Source organism: Scyliorhinus canicula, chromosome 3 (assembly GCF_902713615.1).
Source record: "Scyliorhinus canicula chromosome 3, sScyCan1.1, whole genome shotgun sequence".
NCBI classification, from domain to species: Eukaryota; Metazoa; Chordata; class Chondrichthyes; order Carcharhiniformes; family Scyliorhinidae; genus Scyliorhinus; species Scyliorhinus canicula.
The window spans coordinates 207,153,070-207,176,574 of NC_052148.1; the positions used below are offsets into that span (position 1 = coordinate 207,153,070).

At 46.7% G+C, this 23,505-nt stretch overlaps 2 protein-coding genes across 8 annotated transcripts in view; one reads left to right on the forward strand and one right to left on the reverse strand.

Annotated features, from left to right (window-relative positions):
- The window catches only part of ablim2 (actin binding LIM protein family, member 2), a 432,986-nt gene that overhangs the window by 139,388 nt on the left and 270,093 nt on the right, over positions 1-23,505 (forward strand). For all 7 annotated transcript variants that reach the window (XM_038792087.1, XM_038792086.1, XM_038792085.1 and 4 more), the window contains exon 3: positions 10,089-10,272. In XM_038792087.1, the coding sequence (XP_038648015.1) occupies positions 10,089-10,272 (184 nt within the window). The remainder of the gene's footprint in view (positions 1-10,088; positions 10,273-23,505) is intronic.
- LOC119963259 (importin subunit alpha-3-like) lies at positions 21,430-23,472 on the reverse strand. Its single transcript, XM_038792091.1, has one exon. The coding sequence runs from the start codon at positions 23,261-23,263 to the stop codon at positions 21,704-21,706; it is 1,560 nt and encodes a 519-aa protein (XP_038648019.1). The 5' UTR covers positions 23,264-23,472; the 3' UTR covers positions 21,430-21,703.

The window sequence follows — 23,505 nt, forward strand, 5'->3', positions numbered from 1 at the left end:
CCACTCTTTGCTTTCTATTAATTAACCAATCCTCTATCCATGCACCTACCCTGGCACCTTGTCCTGGGTTTTCCTTTCAGATTCTTTTGATAGTGGACTGGACCATCCTCAGGAAGACTTGCTTAACTAGCTATGAGTGGTAAATAAAATAAACTCACCTTGTTTGCAGAGCCATTCCGAAGATCGAACATGGGCATGCTGCCGACTATGTCAAATTGTTGAGGTGAACTTCTCCAAACTAACCATAGGAGACTTGGGTACAGGTTATGAGTGTTTATTCAAGCTTCAAGCATGGAGAGTTCTGTCTTAGAGACCCCTAATGCATCACTCACAACAAGTTACAGATTTTCACTATATTAATACATTATTAATCACATACACAGAACATTGTTTAATTTCCAATTTTGTCCACATATAGATTTATCATTAAACATTTCACCTGGTTCACCAGAAGCAGAGTTATCTCCGCCTAGCTAAAGACTACCTGTCTTGCCCTATCTTCCCAGAGGCTGCATTTAATCTGCTCTAACTAAATTCAGGTCCTTGAGGGGTGCAAAGTTCGGAAGACAACTTATGCTACTGATATGGGACCCATAGTGTGTAAGGACCATTGGGGTATAAGCATTTGACTAGCATGTGCTGTTCCTCCTACTTTTACTAACCATATTAATTTCCCCTAGCATGCACCATTACAGATCTTTTGTCTGATGAAGGCTTCTGTAAAAGATGTCAGCAGTGAACCCGAGTTGTTTGTTTATATCTCCAAGGGACTTTCCATGTGAATTGTTTTCTAACTGCAGGTTGAACATATATTGTGGTACTGCGTACAAATAATGATGTACAGCCAATGAATGCTGCTTGCTACTCTGGGTATACCTCACATCAGAAAAATATTGTCTGCTGGTCCAACTGCTGCTGTATGGTACTGTTAAACACTATGCAGGAGTGTGCAGATTGGTAGTATGATTTAGCTCTGATGGTGCGAGGAACTTGCTGAATTATTTATTGAGCTAGTGTTGGGAAGGAGTGTTAGAAGTTTATTCAGTGATCACTTTACCTTCTACTGTTAGTGCCAATCTTGGCTGCAGGCCTGCTTACAGAGTTGAGTCATCTGAGAAAATGACGCCTTGCTAATGCTGGTTGCTGCTAAGGTCATGATAGCTGGCATATATCACATTCTTGAATAATACTAATTGTGTATGTCTTTGGACCACCTTGGCCGTAATCCCTCCTCTTCTATAAATCCAGCGATAGGAGAGATGTTGTCCATGCTGCTTTCTTTTGTCAGTTTTCCAGTTCTGCTAACCATATAATGGAAAGGTTGTAATGAATGAAAAAGAAGTAATTCTGTTGTAAATTTGTATATTTTCCTTTAATAATGCTCTAAAATCATAATTAACATTAACATCTGCAATATTTCATGTCGGGATGCCCTGACAGACCGACGGGATGCATGTCCCCCTGCGAGCACCATCCCATGACGGGCTGGTCTTCACAAACCAAAAGGGGTTCCACTCGATGGGCGTGCAGCTGGTGTGTGAACGTGAGCTGCACATCATGCACGCCTGCGCCGATACCCAGGCAGCATGCGCAAAGTTTTCATTCTGGCTCACTCAACTGTTTCCAACATTTGTGAAGTGCACCCCTGGGTGGGGGCTTGGCTCCTGGGCGACAGGGGTTATACCCTGTGGTCTTGGCTGATGACATCCATCTAGAAGCCACAGACAGACGTGGAGACCCGCTTTAATTGCCTCCAGGTTCACCAACTAGGGGGCCTGGCCGACGGCACAAACATCCCATTCGACCAACCCCTCCCCCTGTGATTCCTACCTGCCACACTACGGGATAGTTGGCCAACATCTGCTTATCCCCGCCCCCTCTTCATCCAGCCCAGCCCATCCCTCACACCCTTTTGAAAGAGCACAGAGGCAGTTTGGAACTTTTGTGCACAGGTGTTTATTTTGAACATAAACAGGTGAACATCGCTATAACTAAGGTTTGTGCCCTAGCCCCTAACACTATCCTGTGTGCTGAACCTGTGCCAACTTAACTGGTGTCTGTTTTTCTGGCCTTATCGGCCCTAACACTATGTCTAGGTGGATCCCCATGCAGTACATCAGGGGTGGAGGCGGCTGTGTTGTTCCTCGTGTCTTAATAAAGCTCGCAGTCTCAAATGTGGAGAAGGTGCTTTATTGTGAGTTCGTTCATTCTTCAGAGCTCTACGTACGGCTACCTTCAGTGCTATATCTGGCTGCTGTGTCCACAGCTCCCAGCTTTGCCTGCTGTGTAGTGTGTCCTCACTTCCTGTCCTGATCTATTTATATGGCTCTCCCGTGCTCCCTCTAGTGGTCGCTCAGTTGTGTTGCATCTGGTTAACTTGTGATCACCACATCCCCCTTTTTCTCTTAACATATTTTCTGAACATCGTTAAAGAAAATTGTACATCCTGTCCCAGTGTATTTATAGCTCTCCCGCTCGTGTTTGCTCTGTTGTTTTTGTATCTGGTCAATCTACGATCACCACATCCCCCTCTTTCTCATTACATAGTTTCTGTACATCATTAAGGAAAATTATACAAAACAGTAACTTATGATATGCGTATCTATACAAGTGATGATGCTATTGCCTTAGTTAACAAAGCCAATGTATTTATATGTCCAAACTTAATAAACACATTTATGAGTCCAAACTTGATGAATTTGTTCAGAGCTTTTTTTTTTTTCTTTTTGTTGTTGATGACGTGGTGATATTGATATTGCAAGTCCGCTGTGAATGTTGTTGGTGTTCCTTGTTATCTTAAGTACCCAATGCGTCATCCCGAGGTGTTTGCATGGTCACATCACTGATGTTGACTGGCATGGACTTTTTTCTGTGCTTGTGGTGTTGATTTATTGTCTCATCCGCCTTGGATGCTGGTGTGCTTGCTTGTTCTGGAGCAGACGTGAGTTTGTGCGATTCGTTGTCATCCCATGACATGTTTGTAGTCTTGTTATCGTTTTGCAGTGTGCTGTGGCATCGTCCATCATGTGCCAAGTAGTGCCATTGTGTACAAGTCGTTGTTTCATTGCTGTTGTTTCTGTCGTTCCTGTTTTTGTTGTTTCCGTTGCCGTACTTGTCGCTGTTTTTGTCGTTTCCGTCTTTGTTGTTGTCGCTATCTTTGCTCCTGACTTTGTTGTGTTTGTTGCCATTCTTGTTGTTTCTGTCTCTGTCGTTGTCGCTATCTTTGTTCCTGACTTTGTTGTGTTTGTTGCCATTCTTGTTGTTTCTGCCTCTGTCGTTGTCGCTATCTTTGTGCCTGACGTTGTTGTTTGTCTTGTTGCGCTTCATGTTGCTTTTATTCTTGCTGTTGTCGTTCTCGTTTCTGCTGTGCTTCTTGCTATTGTTGTTTGTCTTGTCGCGCTTCATGTTGCTTTTCTTCTTGCTGTTGTCGTTCTCGTTTCTGCTGTGCTTCTTGCTATTGTTGTTGGTCTTGTCGCGCTTCATGTTGTTTTTGTTCTTGCTGTGTTTCTTTTGACTTTTGTTTTTCTTGTTATACTCTGAGTGTCCCGAGTGGATAATTTGAGTCATTGAGCATTCCGTCTCGCGAGTGGTGCGAATGATCTGATGTTGCATCGGTGCAGGTGACATCAATCAGTTGTGGAGAATTGGATTCCGCATCTTTGCTTTCTTGGTGCTCGTCTTCCGGAGTCAAAGTCTTCTCGATTACATTTGACGCGGTGTCTGTGGACTCTCGGCGCTCCTCTTCTGGAGTCCAAATCTGCATGATTTCAGTTGACGTGGTTTCTCTAGACTCTTGGTGCTCCGCTTCTGGAGTTAAAATCTTCATGATTTCTGTTGATGTTATCTCACTGGACTCCAGGTGCTCCTCTTCTGGAGTCAAAATCTGCATGGTTTCTTTTTGTTTGATGTCTCTGGACTCCAGGTGCTCCTCTTCTGGAGTCAGAATCTGCATGGTTTCTTTCGGCATTGTCTCTGTGGACTCCAGGTGCTCCTCTTCTGGAGTCGAAATCTGCATGTTTTCTTTTGGCGTTGTCTCTCTGGGCTCCAGGTGCTCCTCTTCTGGAGTCAAAATCTGCATGTTTTCTTTCGGCATCGTCTCTCTGGACTGTTGGGTGGCCCGACTCTGTGCTTCTGTACAGACAAGCTGAGAACTGTCAGTCTCACTGTGATCCTGTACGTCGAGTGCGAGCACCTTGTCACTGTTTTCGCTCTGTGCTTCGGTACAGACAAGCTGAGAACTGTCAGTCTCACTGTGATCCTGTACGTCGAGTGCGAGCACCTTGTCACTGTTTTCGCTCTGTGCTTCGGTACAGACAAGCTGAGAACTGTCAGTCTCACTGTGATCCTGTACGTTGAGTGTGATCACCTTGTCACTGTCTTCGCATGCAGTGGGCAGAGGTGCATTGTCTTCTTCTTGTTCCTGTGAGCGTGTTGGACTTTCATAGTCCGCTCTTTCTTCTTGTTCCTGTGAGCGTGTTGGACTTTCATAGTCTGCTTTTTCTTCTTGTTCCTGTGAGCGTGTTGGACTTTCATAGTCCGCTCTTTCTTGTTCCTGTGAGCGTGTTGGACTTTCATAGTCTGCTTGTGGTCGCTCAGATACGGCAGGTTGACCTTCATGGTCTTGTTCATGCATGGTGTTTGTGGTTAGATGTACGTTGTCTTCTTCTTGTTCCTGTGAGCTTGGTAGACTTTCATAGTCTGCTTGCGGTTGCTCAGGTACAGCGGGTTTACCTTCATGGTCTTGTTCATGCTTGGTGTCCGCCCGGGAGTGTTTGCTTGCATCCCTGTTGGCGTCTTTCATCACTCGCACTGTGGAGCCTGTCATCGCTCGCTCCGTGGAGTCTTCCTGTGCTCTCTGTGTGGCGTCGTCTTCGTCTTGGGTATTGCTGTCATCCAATGTATCGACGAGCTGCCATGGCACCATGGTGTTGGATTCATCCACCATGAGTAGATTCGTGTTGAGCTTTGCAACGGTGTCGCTGATGCTGTGATCAGCATGTCCAAATAACTCCTCCATGTCTGAGTAGTATTCTTTGAAAGCCATTTCATCTTGGTTGGCTTCTTCTACCACGAGTTGGTTCGTGTTGAACTTTGCGACCGTGTCGCCGATGCTGTGATTAGCATATCCGACTGACTCAGCTCTGTCTGAGTAGTATTCTTCGAAAACCAAAGCATTTTGGTTTGATTCATCTACCACGAGTTGGTTCGTGTTGTACTTTGCGACCGTGTCGCTGATGCTGTGATAAGCATATCCGACTGACTCAGTCAGGTCTGAGAGGTAATCGTCGAAAAACAAATCATCTTTTGTTGTTTCGGAATTCTTTTTGTTCGCTTCACTGTGTGTGGTGAAGGCAGCTTTTTCCAAGGTTTTGTGCAAGTTGTTTTTCACTGTTGGTTTAAGTTCAGGCGTTTTTCTGTGTTCTGAGGCAAGAAAATTTGGTTTTACCACTTTAAGTGTCTTGGTTTCAATTTTTGGGCATTTCCCTTTTAAGTGGGCGTGGTCAGGATTCTCAGACGTCATGATGTCACGCGTTGGCATGACTTGTGCATGCGCAAATCGGCTTTCTTTCCTTGTGCAGTTCGGTGTCTATTGCGCATGCGCGGCTTGCGCATGCGCATGACGATCCGCGATGAAGACTTTTTTTGACTGTGCATGCGCGGCTTGCGCATGCGCATAACGATCGGCGCCGCGATCTTTTTTAAACTGCGCATGCGCGACTTCCGGTTCCGGCGCATGCGCAGACGCGATTTGTAGTTCTTTGCTTACCCGAGACTGCAAAATGTGCTCCGACGCCATTTTATATCGCGGATTTCAGCGTTTTTTTTTTCTAAAAGTTGTAAGTTACCTTTTCTTTCCGATCTGGACTGGATTTCAGTGTTTTGGCTTTGTGAAAAATTCATGTTATTTCTTCTTTTTGATCTGTACTGTGCATTCGCGATTTCCTGATCTTTTTGTGATTTTTAAGTCTTGCATCACTCAGTCTCTGTGCAGTTTGGACTGTGAGCATGCCTTGCTGTTCAAATTTCTCACAGTACTCTTCAAATTTGTTTAGTAACGTTTGTAAGCTGTTCCTGTCTTCACCTTTTGAGTATTTAAATCCATTATACACTTCCTATTGACAGGCCCTTCGATGAGAATTGCTATTTTAATTTTGTCTGAGGCTTCTGCTACATCATTAGCTATGAGATAAAAATCGAACATTTGTTTAAACCTTTTCCAGACATTTCTTACATTGCCAGTCGTGTCCAGCTGAGGTGGGTATCCATGCCACATCCTCGAATTAGCGATGTCTTCCCCAGTCAAATGTCCAGTAGGAGATTTCCATGCCATTTTGTGCTTTCTGTATCTGCAGCTGAGTTGTCCTGTCGTAAGCGTCCTGAAATCACTGCTGGTACCATGTGTTGTTCCTCGTGTCTTAATAAAGCTCGCAGTCTCAAATGTGGAGAAGATGCTTTATTGTGAGTTTGTTCATTCTTCAGAGCTCTACGTACGGCTACCTTCAGTGCTATATCTGGCTGCTGTGTCCACAGCTCCCAGCTTTGCCTGCTGTGTAGTGTGTCCTCACTTCCTGTCCTGATCTATTTATATGGCTCTCCCGTGCTCCCTCTAGTGGTCGCTCAGTTGTGTTGCATCTGGTTAACTTGTGATCACCACAGCGGCTTGCTGCGATTCCCGCCCTGTGACCTGGACCGCCTTTGGTGGCTGTCCTCTGGAGCGACCGGCCTGGATGGGGACCAGCACTCTCTCGGTGTCCCAGATGGCAGGGTGCCTCCTGTTCTGCCCGCTGTCCAGTGAATGCGGCAGGAAAAGGGGGGTGTGGGGGAAGTCCGAGGCTCTACAGTGTTTCCCACCACCACCTCCTCCCTCAGGGTACCCGATGGACCTGGGCTTTTCCGTAGGATGGGGGTGGAGTGCTAATATGCGGCTGTAGCTTGTCAGCCTCTCAAGTGCAAATCCCAACTCTCGAATCGGACACCATTTTTCATTGGCATCGCTCAGGTTCCACATGGCGCCATTGCCAGCCCATTAACAGATCATGAATTGCTCCTGACCGGCACCAATTTAAATGTCGTAGCAGTCCACCTATTCAGTCCCGGCGTCAATACTTAATTTCTGAAACAGAGAATTCTGCCCCAAATCTCATGAAATAATTTTTTGAATATTCTGAGATTCACAGATAGTTTGGAATAGTTGTCATAATATACATCCATGTAAAAGATGGAGTGCAGACAGGCAGTGATTGACACTCAGGATGACCAGTAAGCACACCGTCAACCCACAGTTGAATATGTATTATAGTTTAAATGTTAAATAAAATCGTGTTGCATCTCATCAAGTGTTGGAAGTCTGTCTCTTGCTACACTGCATCAAGTGCAGTCCACATCGACCCAGCCAGCCCAGCCCATCAGTTGTCATCCCTAGGATGACTCTATGGAAGTTGTCAAAATGATGCAATGTTACAAAAAGTAATAAATTGGTGGCGTATGTCTAACATAGAGGGCGGGATTCTCTTATCCTGAGGCTAAGTTTCTCGACAGCGTCAAAATGACCTCAGGATTAGCAATTCTGGCCCCTACAGGGGGCCGCACGGCACTGGAGCGGCCCACGCCGCTCCAGCTGCTGATCCTGGTGTGAACTAGGTGTCGCAGGGTCTGCACATGCGCAACATGGCGTACAGCTAAAGGGGTCAGAGTGGAAGAAAGGAGGCCCCCAGCCTGAGAGGCTGGCCAGGCCACATCCGAGGGCCCCCCCCCCCCTGCTGCCGGGGGGATCGATTTTTTTTTTTTTTCCCCCCCCCTTCCTCCAACAGGCCACCCTGGACCCTTCCAAGCCGAGGTCCCGCCAGCTAGGAGCAGGTTAGAACGGCGCTGGCGGGACTTGGGTTTTATGCTGCGGCCGCTAGGCCCATCCCGGGCAAAGAATCAACCGGGGGTAAGCCTTGAAATGCCCTCCATACACTTCTCTGCTTTGATAGTCTCACTTATTTCCTTTAAGACTCTGAAAACCTGCCTCCTTTTCTAACCTTTTTTAAATCATATTTTGCTTTATAATTCTGGTGTGAAGTTTCTTGAGGTGTTTTAGTAGGTTAAAGGTGCTATATAAATAGTTCTTTTCAATAAAAGGCAAGTTCCAGTTGCTCTAGCCTGCCAATTTGTTGCAGAATTTGAGACTAAGTGAATTAAGCTCTTTGTTCTGTAAACAAATGTTGCACCATTTGAGAAAGAAGTAACTCTACATTGTCGCCTTTTGAGACAAGGTTTTGCATATGTAACACAGCGATTTATTACATGATGTTTCACCACTTTTCTTCCCAGTTGTTTTTCTATTTTTTCCCAGGCATTATGACATTACCTCTCTTCAACAACCTCTGCTCAGAATTGTAAAAGCAACCTTGCTATTTCCTTAATTATTCATAACCGAAAAATAAAACTTATTTTTGTCCGTTTCAACAATAAAGATATTTTTGGCAATACATGTTCATATATCAGAACTTGTGATATAATGAATTTTGGTATGATCGACCAGCCACGCTGCACCCGAAAGGCAACGCACTGCAACGCAGCTAGTCTCTCTGTAATATGCAGTTTCATTAATAACCATAAACAAAATATTGGCGTGATTTAACTAAATTGGAACAATGTCCCATAACGAGTGCGTTGGGATATATCTCCTTTGCCTTGGAGACCTCGGATGAGCACTGTTTAGTACAGGTGTCCATGAATGGGGACCAGGTGGAATGGTACTCTTGGGGTTCTCCCAAGGGATTGAAGGCCCCCAGATGCATGCCCTTTGGGCATGGTGGTACCCTGCCACTGTTGATGCCATCTGGGCACCTGTCACTGCCAGCATGGCACCCAGATGGGACTGTCAGCTGGCAGGAGCACTGCTGGGTACCAGATTGGTACTGCCAAGGTGCCAATTTTCATGTGGTGGTGGTTTGGCCAGGGTTGGGTGTCCTTGGGTGTTGGGGGGTGTGGGGGTGACAAGTGACCACCCCTTGTAGAGAGTTGGGGCTTGAGGGGTTATCTGGGGTCATGTAAAGGGCTCCAGAGATCGGGATGCCATTTTTAAATGGCATCCTGGTCTCCCGCTACACTGAGGCGTTCTGCCGAGCGGAGCTCCTCAGTACAGAAATTGGGGCTGTGTGCAGCCTTGGCCCTCATTCCCCGCTGAGGCCCTCTATTAAACCCGAGTGACGTTAGGTAGCGTTGTATTTCTCGGCGCTGCGAACGCAGGGAAACATGCAGCTAAACGCACTTGTTATGGGACATTGTTCACATTTAGTTGAATCGCGCCAATATTTTGTTTATGGTTAGTAATTGTGAAAATAAAGAGAAAAATGGTGACCTATTCTGTGCTGTAATCCAGTTTTATGCGGATATGTATCTCGTGGTATAATTCCTATTACCACAAAGTGAGATTCTGCCTTTTACTTTTACAGACTTTATTGGGACTGACGTTTTTGCCTCAGATGCAGATGATTACATCTTGCCACTGTTGATCTCTGTGGATACATGTTGGATGAGGAATTGCAATTAATTTTCAGATGATATGAAATCAAAAAAACAAATTAGAAGCAGTGTCAACTGAATACTTTGTCCTAAGAGTACAAAAAAAAACATTTATGGGGGCGCGTTGTACATTAATATTGTAAGTTGAAGGTACGATGGCAGCTATTCATGTTTTCAGTTACCTCACTTTTTCTGACTGTTGTATCGAGCACGTCAGGTGAGAATAAGCCATTAGGCCAAATGGAATGAAAATCGCTTATCGTCACAAGTAGGCTTCAAATGAAGTTACTGTGAAAAGCTTTGAGTCGCCACATTCCGGAGGCTGGTACGGGAATTGAACCCGTGCTGCTGGCCTGCTTTAAAAGCCAGCTATTTAGCCCTGTGGTAAATCAGCCTCTGTGTGCCCTATTTTCTGTCGGATTTTTGTTCCTTTGTACCAGCCCCCTCACACCACAGAATGTTGCTGCCTTTCTGTGACACTTTACAACTGGAAAAAATAAGAGCTCAGAATAGTGTTAAGTATAGTCTTAAACCGGTGGATTCAAGCTCATCTCTGATGTATGTTTTTGTTTCAGTATGTGGATGTGACTTGGCTGAGGGAGGATTTTTTGTGAGGCAAGGGGAGTACATCTGCACTTCTGACTATCAAAGACTGTATGGAACCCGCTGCTTCAGCTGTAATGAATTTATAGAGGGTGAAGTGGTTTCAGCCCTGGGAAAAACCTACCATCCAACGTGCTTTGTTTGTGCTGTTTGCAGGTAAGAAAATACATTCCTACAGAATTTATGATAATGTGAAGGCCTACAGGAGAAAGGTTGCATTTATAATTGCCAAAAACTCATAAAGATGTTGGTTGTACAATCTGGCATAAGTACTGAGATGCCTGCATGCTCCTTCAAAAATCTGGCAAGATTACAGAAACTTGTGGAGTCGGAGAAAGTCTCCACAACTTTAAATGTCTTTGTTGGGTAGGGCCAAATCTGGGATTCCCCCATTGCTCCCTGACCAAAGAGGTTGAAAAGCCTCCCTGAAGACTCCAGAATGGGTTAGTTTGGGGGGGGGGGGGGGGGGGGAGAGGTGTGGTATGGGTTTGCTTGGTACCCTCATGGTTGACCCATGTTTGCTGCCTGGATATCCTTCTACCTCCTAGTTGGATGGTAGACCTGGACTCTCCTGTGTCCATTGTACACTAAATGACGAGGAAGACCACAGGTCCAGAAACTCTGATCCAACCTTTCCTCTCAACTCTGGTCCTCGCCTTACTTCCATTGGCCCCAACAGACTGGCACCAAAGAGGGGGTTGAAGGCTGCCAGAACCACTCGGCTATAATCTTTTGTGGTCATGTATGGTATTGAAATCTTAGATTTGCACCAAGCCCTTATACCTACTACATTTATTTTCTAATATTATGGTGTGTTTACAATTGGAGGTTTCATTCATGAAAGGCATGAATGGGGGGGATGGTGGTGTTGTGATAGCGTTACTGAACTAATAGCTGATTCTCTGGAGATATGGGTTCAAATTCCACCATGGCAGCCGGTGGAATTTAAACGGGCGGCATGGTAGCACAGTTGTTAGCACTGTTGCTTTGTAGCTCCTGGGTCCCAGGTTCAATTCCCGGCTTGGGTCGCTGTCTCTGAAGAGTCTGCACATTCTGCTCATGTCTGTGTGGGTTTCCTCTGGGTGCTCGGATTTCTTCCCACAGTCCAAAGATGTGCATTAGATGGATTGGCTTTGCTAAATTGCCCTTAATGCCCAAAACAAAAAGGTTAGGTGGGGTTACTGGGTTAAGGGGATGAGGTGGAGGTGTGGACTTGGCTGCGGTGCTCTTTCCAGGGGCCGGTGCAGACTCAATGGGCCGGTTGGCTTCCTTCTGCACTGTCAATTCTCTGACTCTATGACGACTTACTCAGAAGTTCCGCAAACCATTATAAATATCTATGTTACATGATTGTGATATCCATAAATAAAATTCACAAATTAACTAATAGGATATTGTAAGGTTCTGTTTTATAGTGTTATTCTAGGTCATACATTTCATGGTATAATCATTGATTTTAATGTTGTCCCATTCCTGTATGTGCCTCAATAAGATGCAAGATACATAATATAGTCATCCAGATTTTATACACAGGCATGGAAACGTAGTCACTGAAAAATTTGTTGTTGTAAATATAGCTCACAAGTTTCATTGTCATCAGATAACAATAGTCAATCTATACTCTTCTGCTAGTTATCTGACTTATTTGATTCACTGTTTAGAATTTCTTTTGTTGTGTTTTTGTGGTTGCTAAGAAACAAACGAGCATCTGTAATGTAACCGTGTACTCAAGGCTGTGAACTCCATTGTCTGCATTGGAACTGGCCAAGCTGTAATAAAATAATAAACAGGTTTGTAATTGTCGTCAATCGAAGTGAGGCCAGTTCATATTAAGGTACAGATCAATTTCCTCTTCTTGCCCCCTGTGGTCAGAGAATAAAATGGAAGAGATTGGTTTTTCATGGTGATTAGCAATAGAGAAAACATCAAAAGGAACAGGGGTGGATTTGGAAGTGAATTTTTGTAACTGGTTCTGGGTCGAGTATCAGACCTCCATTATTGCAACAGAAGTACAAGAGCCACTGCGGATATGTTCCACATTCTACATCAATTCAAAATGTCCAGACACAATGTAGCTGTCATTATGGTGGAACCAGGTACTGTTGTTGCTTGGAATTCTGTTTGTTGCATTCATAAGTTTAAATGGAGTATCAAACATCACTTCCTGAATTAGGATTCTTGAAAGATGTATTCAATTATGGGATTGATTAGGCTTGCCTCTTGGTATGCCAGTTACATTAGTCCAGGTTTTTCTCTACCCCAAATAACAGCAACTGTCAGTTTCATGTGTTTTCTGGTTGGAAAATCAATTTTACACCCAAAACTCTCACCATGCACTCGCTGTAAGCACCACTAGCCACCGGAAGCATGAATTTGGCCTTTATATTTGTTCAGATCTGATCTTCCCAATGACAGAGTAACATCAGAAACTATTTTGGCTTGCCTCATTGCAATTTTTTAATATTTAAGGTACCATGGTGAATGACTAAAGCACATACTTGGACCAACAGGCTGAATAGAGTAGAGGAGAAGATATTATTTAGGAGGGCACTGAAATTCGATCGTTAAAAAATGTTGATTTGCAGATACTGTGAAAAGGTGAATGAAGTGAAAAAGTTCCACAGATTTGAGGTCCTGAGAATGAATAATTCAAGTGGAAAATTGAACGATGGAGTCAAAAGTTCCACAGTTCTACTCTGGCTGTTTTGCTGGCAACAGTGTGTTAGCATAATCCTACATGGGTGAACACGGAGGCCTGGACCACATCTTAAATTACAAATTGGGATGATCTCAAAACTCAGGACAGGATATACTTTCCATCCTGAAACATCAGCTGGACTGGCATTTTTCCAGAGGAAGCCAGAAAAAGATTCAATGATTAAACAGGTTAGGTCCAATTTTGTCAGAAAACTCATGTGGTCTTCAAGCAAATCCTGCGGCCTCCTTAAAAGTCTGACCAGTTTTCAACTGTTCGCATATGGGCATAAATAATGAAGTAGCCTGGGAACTTTGCTAGATGTGCTTTATGATATGAGGGACTAGGCAGAAGACTTGCCCACGTTCCAAATAGAACTTCTGAAAAAGGAGCAAATGGCTTGAAATTCTAATGTTTCTGTTTAACCCCAATTTCTAGTCTTCTGACTGGACACCAACCAGACTCACTCCAAGGTGTCCTGCATCTCGGGTCGAGGGCTGGCGTCTGAGCTGCTCTTGCCATCAGTGCTCAGCTCACGGTGGGGGGGGGGGGGGGGGCTCTGGCTGTGCCACTGGCGGTGGACACCAAATGGACCCGCCACGTCGCCAGCGGGTCCTGCAAGACACAAGACAAGACACACGTTTAGACCGAGGTCCGAGAGGTGGTGGGGTTGGGGTGAGGGTGGTATGGGAGTGCAGGGTTGTGAGGGTGAGGGTGGCGTGGGGACGGGGTGGTGTGGGGATACGTTGGTGGTGAGGGTGGAGTAGCGTTGGGGTGAGGGTGGTGAGGTTGGGGTGAGTGTGAGGGTGATGGAAAGCATGGTGTGGGGGTGGGGTGTTGACAAATGTGTCATGGGGAACTGCAAATCAGCAGGGTTGCAGTTCCTTATCGGCAGCCAAACTCCACCCCGGCGACCTCCATTTTTCCGGGCCGCCAACCGTGTCCAGAGCCCTTGCTCTGCCATGGTCAGGGGCCACAGGTTCAGCAGTCCCCCTCCAGTTTTGTCCCGCTCCCGGCGGTTATGGGCAACCTGACTGGAATTATTTTTTTTATAAATGTTTTTTTATTGAGTTTTCATATTTTATATATGACAAATTACAAGTCATTAGAGAGAGAGAAAAAAAAAAAGGAAAACACAAAAATTTAACATGAATATTTACAGGTAAGCATCCTCACAACAACAATTGTGGCCGCCCCCTCTAGCCAGCATACATACCCTACATTCCCCAACATGGCCGAGGCACATGTCTATAGGCATCCATTTATAGTTTGGTCCTGGGCCTTGGCCTGCCATCAAACCCCCACACCGAGCCCGTAGCCCCCCCCCCCCCCCCCCCCCCCCCCCCCCCCCCCCCCCGGCCACCTTCCCCCGATTCCCGTCCATTTTCCCCTGGTTTTTGGCCACCCGACTATTCTTCCTCATGTACGTTGGCCACAAACAGGTCCCGGAACAGTTGCATGAATGGCTCCCACGTTCTGTGGAAGCCGTCGTCCGACCCTCGGATGGCAAATTTGATTTTCTCCATTTGGAGAGATTCCGAGAGGTCGGACAGCCAGTCTGCAGCTCTGGGTGGTGCTGCTGACCGCCAGCCAAACAGGATTCTACGGCGGGCAATCAGGGAGGCAAAGGCAAGGGCGTCCGCCCTCCTCCCCAGGAATAGATCTGGCTGGTTTGAAACCCCGAAGACCGCCACTATCGGGCATGGCTCCACCCTCACCCCCACCACTCTGGACATAGCCTCGAAGAAGGCTGTCCAGTACTCCACAAGTCTGGGGCAAGACCAGAACATGTGGGCGTGGTTGGCCGGGCCTCTTTGGCACCGCTCACATTTGTCCTCCACCTCCGGGAAGAACCTACTCATACGGTTTCTCGTTAAGTGGGCTCTATGTACCACTTTTAGTTGCGTCAGGCTGAGCCTTGCGCACGTGGAGGTGGAGTTGACCCTATGCAGTGCTTCGCTCCAGAGTCCCCACCCTATCTCCATCCCCAGGTCGTCCTCCCATTTCCTTCTTGTTGCGTCCAGTACGGTGTCGTCCCTATCTACCAGTCGGTCATACATGTCACTACAGTTCCCTTTCTGTAGGATACTTGCGTCCAGTAGGTCTTCCAGTAGTGTCTGTCGTGGCGGTTGTGGGTACGTCCTTGTCTCCTTTCGTAGGAAGTTTTTGAGCTGCAGGTACCGTAGCTCGTTCCCCCCAGCTAGCTGAAATTTCTCTGTCAGTTCGTCCAGTGTTGCGATCCTGTCGTCCGTGTATAGGTCCCTGACTGTCAGTGTCCCCCCGTCCTGCCTCCACCTTTTGAAGGTGGCGTCGGTCAGTGCTGGTTTGAACCTATGGTTGTTGCAGATGGGAGCCTTGTCCGACATTTTGTACAGGCCAAATTGCTGCCGCAGTTGGTTCCAGGATTGGAGGGTGGCTGTCACCACTGGGCTGGTGGAGTGTTTTTTGGGTGGGGATGGGAGTGCTGCCGTGGCGAGGGCCCGGAGGGAGGTTCCCATGCAGGAGGCCTCCTCCGCACGCACCCACTCGGCTTCTGGCTCCTGGATCCATCCCCTTACTCGCTCGGCTGTTGCCGCCCAGTGGTAGAATTGTAGATTCGGGAGGGCTAGCCCCCCCTGGATTTTGTTTTTTGTATGACCTTCTTTGGGATCATAGCATTTTTACCCCCCCCATACGAACGCCATGATATGTTTGTCCAGCGCTTTGAAAAAGGCCTTGGGGATGTAGATCGGAATGGATCTAAACAGGAAAAGGAACCTGGGCAGTACGTTCATTTTGATCGTCTGGACTCTCCCCGCGAGGGAGAGCGGGAGTGTGTTCCATCTTTGCAGGTCCTTTTTAACTTCCTCCGTCAGGCTGGTGAGGTTCCATTTGTGGATCCCTTTCCAGTCATGGGCTATTTGGATCTCCAGGTAGCGGAATTTATTTCGGGCTTGTTTGAACGGCAGCCCCTTTAGTGCTGCCCCCCCCCCCCCCCCTTGCAGGTGTACTGGGAAGATCTCACTTTTGCTCATGTTGAGTTTGTAGCCCGAGAAGGCTCCAAACTCTTTCAGGAGCGCTATGATTCCGTCCATGCTGCTTTGTGGGTCCGAGATATAGAGGAGCAGATCATCCGCATAGAGTGAGACTCTGTGCTCTCTACCTCCCCTTCGGATCTCCCTCCAATTTTTTGCTGCCCTGAGCGCGATTGCTAGCGGTTCGATTGCTAGTGCGAACAGCAGCGGGGACAGTGGGCATCCTTGTCTGGTGCCCCTGTGCAGCTGGAAGTATTGGGAGTTGGTATTGTTGGTCCGTACACTCGCCATGGGAGCGTTGTATAGGAGCTTTACCCAAGCGGTGAACCCTGTTCCAAGCCCGAACAGCTCCAGTACCTCTATGAGGTATTTCCATTCGACTCTGTCGAAGGCCTTTTCTGCGTCCAGGGAGACGATCACCTCTTGTGTTCTCTCCCCGGAGGGGGTCATTATCACGTTCAGCAGGCGCCTGATGTTCGCGGTAAGCTGTCTACCTTTGACGAAGCCCGTCTGGTCCTCTGTGACCACCTCAGGTGAGTCTGTGAACATCTCCCGCAGGTGCGGGGCCAGCGCTGTCGCAAATTTTTTGTAGAAGTCCGCCGGGAATCCGTCCGGTCCCGGCGCCTTCCCCGTCTGCATGGAGCTAATGCTCTCCATGATCTCTCCCAGTGCTAGTGGTGCTTCCAGATCCCGTTTTCTGCCCTCTCCCACGACTGGTATGTCCAGTCCATCAAGAAACCGGTTCATCCCAGCCTTCCCCGTTGGGGGCTCCGAGGTGTACAGCTCTTGGTAGAAGGCCTTGAAGGTTTCGTTAATCCTCTCTGGTTCTGTTTCCCACGTGCCTCTGGTACCTCTGATTTGCGCAATTTCCCTGCTGGCTGCCTGCTTTCTCAGCTGGTGTGCCAACAGGCGGCTGGCTTTGTCTCCGTGTTCGTACAGGGCCCCGCGTGCCTGGCGGAGTTGGTGTACTGCTTTCCTGGTGGAGAGCAGGTCAAAGTTCCTTTGTAATTCTTTTCTCTCCGCCAGGAGCTCTACGGTCGGGGCCTCGGAGTATTCTGACTGGAATTATTATTATTAATATTATTATTAAATGGAAAATAACAGTGTTAGACAGTCCAATGCATGCAGGCGAGGGGCTGGGTAGCTGGTGGCCTCAGTGGTTTTGATTGATTGATATTTATTGTCACGTACCGAAGTACAGTGAAAAGTATTTTTCTGCGGCCAAGGGAACGTACATAGTAAATAAAAGAGTAATCGACAGAGTACATTCACAAATGGTACATCAACAAATAGTGATTGGTTCAATACGGAACAAGGGCCAAAGCAAGTACATTAGCAAGAGCGTCGTGAATAGTGTTCTTACAGGGAATAGGTAAGTCCGAGTGAGAGTCGTTGAGGAGTCTAGTTGCTGTGGGGAAAAAGCAGTTCCTATGTCTGGATGTGCGGGTCTTCAGATTTCTGTATCTTCAGCCTGCTGGGAGTGTCTGGAAGAAGGTAAAGCCTGGGTGTCAGTATGGGTTCTGGCATGTGGTGTAGGGTTGGGGTCCATCCACCCTCCAGGTTCTGCGGGGGGTGGGGGTGGGTAGGGGTAGTGCCAGGGGCACACTGCTGCCTACTCACCCTGACCGCCCTGAGGAGGCACTGCTGGCTGGTCTGGACATTGTTGCTGATGGCGCTGACTGCTTCTGCAACCTGTGCCCAGACATGGCGAATGGTGGTGGCTGGCAGCCTCCTTCCCGGGCCATGGTACAGGGTCATCCACCTCTCCTCCACCACGCCCAGGAGAGTCTCCAGCTCTGCATCGATGAAGCATGGAGCTGCCCGTCTTGCTGCCGTTTTGTTGGCTGGGATGGTGTGTGTGGGGTGTGAAGTGTGTATATGCGGCTGCAGCTTGTCAGCGTCCTGAGTGTCAATTGTGAAACTGGTGAATTTGGCACCGTTTCGCATTGGAATTGGTTGTGTTACATGTGGCGCCAGTGCTAGCCCCACAACAGTTGCAGAATTGATCCAGGTACGGTGCCAATTTTGCTGTCGTGGAACTCCATGAATCCTGCACCGGTGTCAGCACTTAGTCTCAGGGACAGAGAATCCAACCCGCGATAGCTTTTATCTCACTTTCTGTATATAGTTTTACTTTAATAAACGGTTCATTTAGGGCAGCAGGGTGGTGCAGTGGTTAGCACTGCTGCCTCGTGGTGCCGAGGTCCCAGGTTCGATCCCAGCTCTGGGTCACTGTCCGTGTGGAGTTTGCACATTCTCTCCATGTTTGTGTGGGCTTCATCCCCACAACCCAAAGATGTGCAGGGTAGGTGGATTGGCCATGCTAAATTGTCCCTTAATTGGAAAAAATGAATTGGTACTCTAAATTTATTTAGAAAAAATAAACAGTTCATTTGTTAATGTACCTAGTGACCGCCCGTCTGATAGGATATTCCAACGCTTAACTAGTCTCTAGCAACTGCACTTATTTTACTAGGTGTGTCCACACAGGAACAAGTAAATAATTTTCTTTCTTGCTGCTTGTCAAGATATAGTCGTTGAAAATTCAGCTTGCATGCAGAGCTGATGTTTGTGGAGTAGTTACTCCAACTGCCTGTTCCTGCTGGGAAAAGGAATGAACTAAATTTGTTTTTGGGTTTTACTTCAACACTTCCAGTGAGGTGCAGGCACCAAATTCCCAGCAGGTTGCATTAGGGAATGGGAAGGGAGGCAGGATCAAAGAGTGCCCATGAAAGGCTCTGCTGTGGACTGAAGTTGAATAGGGTTAGGGTAGGCTCCCTGTTTTGGTGGCAATGGCAGATTGGTGGATATGCTGGGCCATGAAGCTGCAAATTACAATAAAGTAAAGATTCTGCTCCTACAGTACCTCATAGAAGCCAGTTTTGAGCTGCTAGATCTATTCTGAGTCTATCCCATTCAACACAGTGATAGTGTCACCAAAGCAAAAGAGGGTATTGTGAGTGCAAAGACAGGACTGTACCTCCACAGTAACAATAAGGTTTTCACTCCTCGCAATTTAACATGGATAGATGCATCTTCTATGGGTAGATTCATGAGGACATATAATCTCTGGGCCTTTGCTATCTCAATGCCTCCTCCTAGTAGTGTTAAATATAGAGAAGTACTGATTCATCAACTGAGAGAGCTAGTTCGTCATCAGCCGGAGGTTTCTCTGCCCATGTGATTTGATACAATGCGGCAACATGGTGTCCAGAGTTAATGTGGATGACTCCCATGGCTACCCCTTCCCCCCCAATTGTATACTACTATTCCTGTACTAATAATTAAATCTGCTTCCACCAAGGGGATTCCAATGGCGCGCGGCTGCCCCACAACGGGAAACCCCATTGACCAGCCACCGAAACGGAGCATCCCGCTGGCGTGGTGAACCAGAAATGTGGTGTGGCGAGACGGAGAATCCAGCCCCTCCAGTCCAGCACCATCATGTTCTACAGAGCAGCTGTGGTTCTCACCTTCCAGTACGCATCAGAAACATGGACAATGTGCGGCAGACTCCTCGTAGTACCTGGAGAGAAAACACCAGCATTGTCTCTGCCAAATCCACTGGCAGGATAGGTGTACCAATGTGAGCATCCCTTCCAGGCTAATGTCTTGAGAGTGACCATTGAATCTGCTTCCACCACATTTTCAGCTGCTCCACTCTAGATCACAACTTGCTGCAAATAGAACACTTGATGGCGTGCACGATTCTTCCAAAAAATGACAAACGGTCTCTAAGTGAGCTTGTGGGTCCCCCACACTCCCCACCCATATGGGCACTATCCTACATCCCTCGTGAGGACACCCCGCTGTGGGGTCCCTGGGGCCCCCATCTTCAGGTCCCTGTACACCCCCTTACAGGCCCTTACCCACCCCCCCCCCACCCGCCAACCTGTCGAGGCCCCTTCTAATCTGCCCTGTACCCCTCCACCCATCATACTCCCTTCCACTCTCCCTTCATGGCATGGCCCCCCTCGGGCCCTTGCACTGCCACCCTGGCAGTCTCCTGGTGCTTGACAGTGTCTGGATGGCAGTACCAAGGTGCCCGCATTCTAGGGGAAGGGTCAGGGGGCTACCCAGGAGCCTCCGATGGCCTGGGAGATCCCCCGGGTGCCGTTCCACCTGTTCCACGTTTGTATGGACCAGTATTGAACAGTGCATGGCTGCGGCGTCCCTGTGGAGGTCAGTGGATCCGGGGATGCTGGTAATACCAGGTAAGTAGGCCGAAAGTAGGTTTAAGGCCTACTTATGCGTGTGTGGCTTGGTCCCGTCCGTTGTGGTTGGGTTCCTGATCTCGACTCCTCGCAGGACTTGGGTAGATCCAGTGAGGCGTCGTGGCTGTCAAGAAAACCCACGGGAGGTTTCACCTGGGATCTCCCAGCCTCATTGTGCTCCCATTGGGGCGCGACATGACCGGTGGAACGCGCCCGTAATTTACAATTTTGATTAGGGATATTTCAAAGTGATGGAAGGGACATTTCAATGAAGGAGAGACAGGAACCCAATGGTGGAGATTCCAATGATAGAGCTGGTGAGGACGTTTGAGAGGTTAGGGAGGTTGAAGGTGGCCTTACAGTTTGCAAGCACTGTGGGGTCAAGGGTAGTTTTCTTGAGGTAAAATGATACCAGTTCTGAAAGTATTTGAGGAAAGTTGCTCATTTACAAGGAATATGATGGATGGTTGCAGTTTAGTGGGAAAAGGGCTAAGAGGGCAAGACGGTGGGTTTCAAGTCTGTGATCAGAAAGGGCATGGAGGAAAATGGAGAAGCGAGAGAAAGACAGAGGTGCACGATCAAGATGACAGCAAGCAAGAAACTTTAGCTCAATGGCAAGGGTCAGGGGGAAGCAGCAAAGGAAGCTATTCTCCAATCCAATGACAAAGAACTTGCATACATGAGCTTCTTACACACTGAAGACTAACAGAATCAGTGAGAATTACAAGAACAGTTGCATCATTTATGGTGAATGACTTTTTATACCATAAGAAACAGAAAGTAATGTAGGTGCCAACATGTATTTGTCTGCATGTATATTTTTTGCTATAATCATTGGAATTGCAGTTGCTATAACAAATCTAGCTTTCTCACCTCCCTTGCAGAGAGCAGATACATGCCAAAACACAGATATATGGACGATGATTCTGACACCTTTGCCCTAAAATTGCACAGAGGCTACTCTCAGGAATATTCATAAATGTTTCCATGAATTTCTTAATTGTTCCTGCCAATCTCCCACCATCTGTGAGAGATCAGGAAAGCCTTCACAGAACTTCCAGGCCTTGATTCTAAACTGGGCGAACAACAGAGGAAAAACAAATTGGTGATTCTAAAGAATTAAGAGAAATAAAATCGTACAGATGAAAGTAGAAGTTCAATGTTCGATGCCAAGTTACTTACTGAGTAGAGCATCAGCATGGGACATTATCTCAGGATTATCACTGACAAAAAGTGGGGGAGGGGGGGTTGAATAATTTTTCACACTTAGGTTAGGCATTCTTCCACTAGTATTTCCAACCATTTTCTCGTAACTTCTTACCTTGAATAGTTTAACTAAACTGCCTCAATTCTCCAATATCTGTTCGGTATAAATAGAGACAAACTTGTGTTGCTGGTTCCTGGACTTTATTCGTTGACTTGTGGTTTGTAACTAGGCCTGCCTACATAAACATTCAACTTTATGCATAGAGACAACTCGGGTGGTCAGAGAATTTTATTCCTGAAAAGAAACCATGGTGTGTATGTGGGAGTCTAGTTCAGTTTGGGATTTTCAGGTATGCCAAACAGAATCTGTTGTGCAGCTCTTCAGTTTGATGCAGCAATTGGAAGAAAGCAGGATCGATCAAATCTTCCATATCATTAACTCCAGAAGGTATACCTCTTTAGATGTGGAACTCCTTTTCTGGACTGCTTGTGTTCGAAGTGAAACCAAGTTTTGCATCTTCCATTTTTTCTGGCACCAGAATAGCATCTTCACCTTCCTCTGATGTCAACTGATCAAGGATGTCATATGCCAGTTTGTATATCTCCTCGTTTTCGTGCAGTTGTAATTGTTCAATCATTTGCAAACCTCCACACTCTTCGATTGAGTTTGCAACCAGTTCTACCTTATCATTTGCTGTATTCAGGATGTTACTTAACCCATCCAGCACCACGATAATTATCTGCGAGTCCAGCAGTGTTAGCAGTTTGCAGAAAGGAACTACTGCATTTTGTTCAATCAAGTAGTCAATCTGTTCTTTCCTGCCACAATTGGCTAGATTGGCGATAACCCAGGCAGTTTCTTTTTGAGTAGCGTAATCTCCATTTTCCATGAGGTTTACAATCATGGGAACAAGGTTAGCAGAAATCACTGCTTGTTCCTGCATCTGGTTTCCAGCGGTGACATTGGAGAGAAACCATGCAGCATCTTTGTTGATTTTCGTATTAGGATGAGTTAGCAATGCTGGGAAATGAGAAAGGGCTCCACAGTTCAAGACCACTTGTGCTTGTTCATCAGTACCAGTTACAATATTTCCTACAGCTCGCAATGATGCAGTTTGAATATTGACCTCCTGATGGCTAAAAAGAGGCACCAAGAAAGGAACTATTCCTGAATCTATAACAATCTGGATCTGCTCATCTTCAGCATCTGTAATGTAGGACAAGGCCAAAACAGTGTCTATTAAGATATGAACATCTTTGTGGTGAACAAGAATACACAGAGCTGGAAGGATCTCTTGAACAGTTTCCTTTGGTAGGGGAGGGTCTTTCTGGCGGCAGAGATTAACAATGACCCATGTGACAGTGCGGAGGAAAGTAATGGGGATTGAAGCATTGACAAAAGAAAGCACGGGCTTTAGAATTCCGAGACGAATGACATAATCTCTGCATTTAGACCCATCAGCTATGATATTGCCTAAAGCCAGAAGTGCTTGTTCACACACATCCTGATGAGGACAGCCAAGCAGCCTTAGTAAGAGAGGAACAGCATTTGACTTGATCACAACCTCTGTGTGCTCTGAAGGACCGTAAGCAATGTTTGCTAAAGCCCACACTGCTTCTAATTGTAGTTGATGATAGTGGTCCTGTTCGAGACAGTGTATAAGAATTGGAAAAATGCCAGAGTTGACTAAGTCACCAATTGGAGGAGAATAATCACTGGACACGAGCTCTCTTGCAGCTTGCACTCCTCTTAGCTGGATTTCTTGGTTTTCATTAGTTGCATTTTTTACTATTTCTTCCAATGACACATTATGCAATCTGACCTCGCTGTCAGGATCAGTCTCTTCATTTCCTATTAATACATTCCTTCGCTTTAAGTAGTGTTCATCCCTTTTGATTTTTCGGAGTTCAACAACGATCTCATTTTGTTGTCGTCTCACAGTCTCCAGATCCCGCCCTTTTTTCTTGAAACTCTTTATCCTTTGATTATCCAACTTATTGGAATCGGCCATATCCATTTGCTTCTGAGGAAGAAGGACTTGTGTTTGAAAGGAAAGTCAACGAATCAGCGATTGAAGATCTCTTATCCAATGTTTCCTCACCTTTATGGTCAGAAATGGACCACTCATTATAACTTTTAAATGGAGTAGTTCTGAATTACAAATTTTCTAAGACCATATTACTAAGAGGATTGCAAAAACACAGTGTCTGTTTACACACCGGGCTCCCCTTTACTTACTATCCATGACTGAGTGCAGTG

Coding starts and splice junctions, on each gene's coding strand:
- LOC119963259 (XM_038792091.1), bottom strand. CDS start 23,263: ATGGATATGGCCGATTCCAATAAGTTGGATAATCAAAGGATAAAGAGT.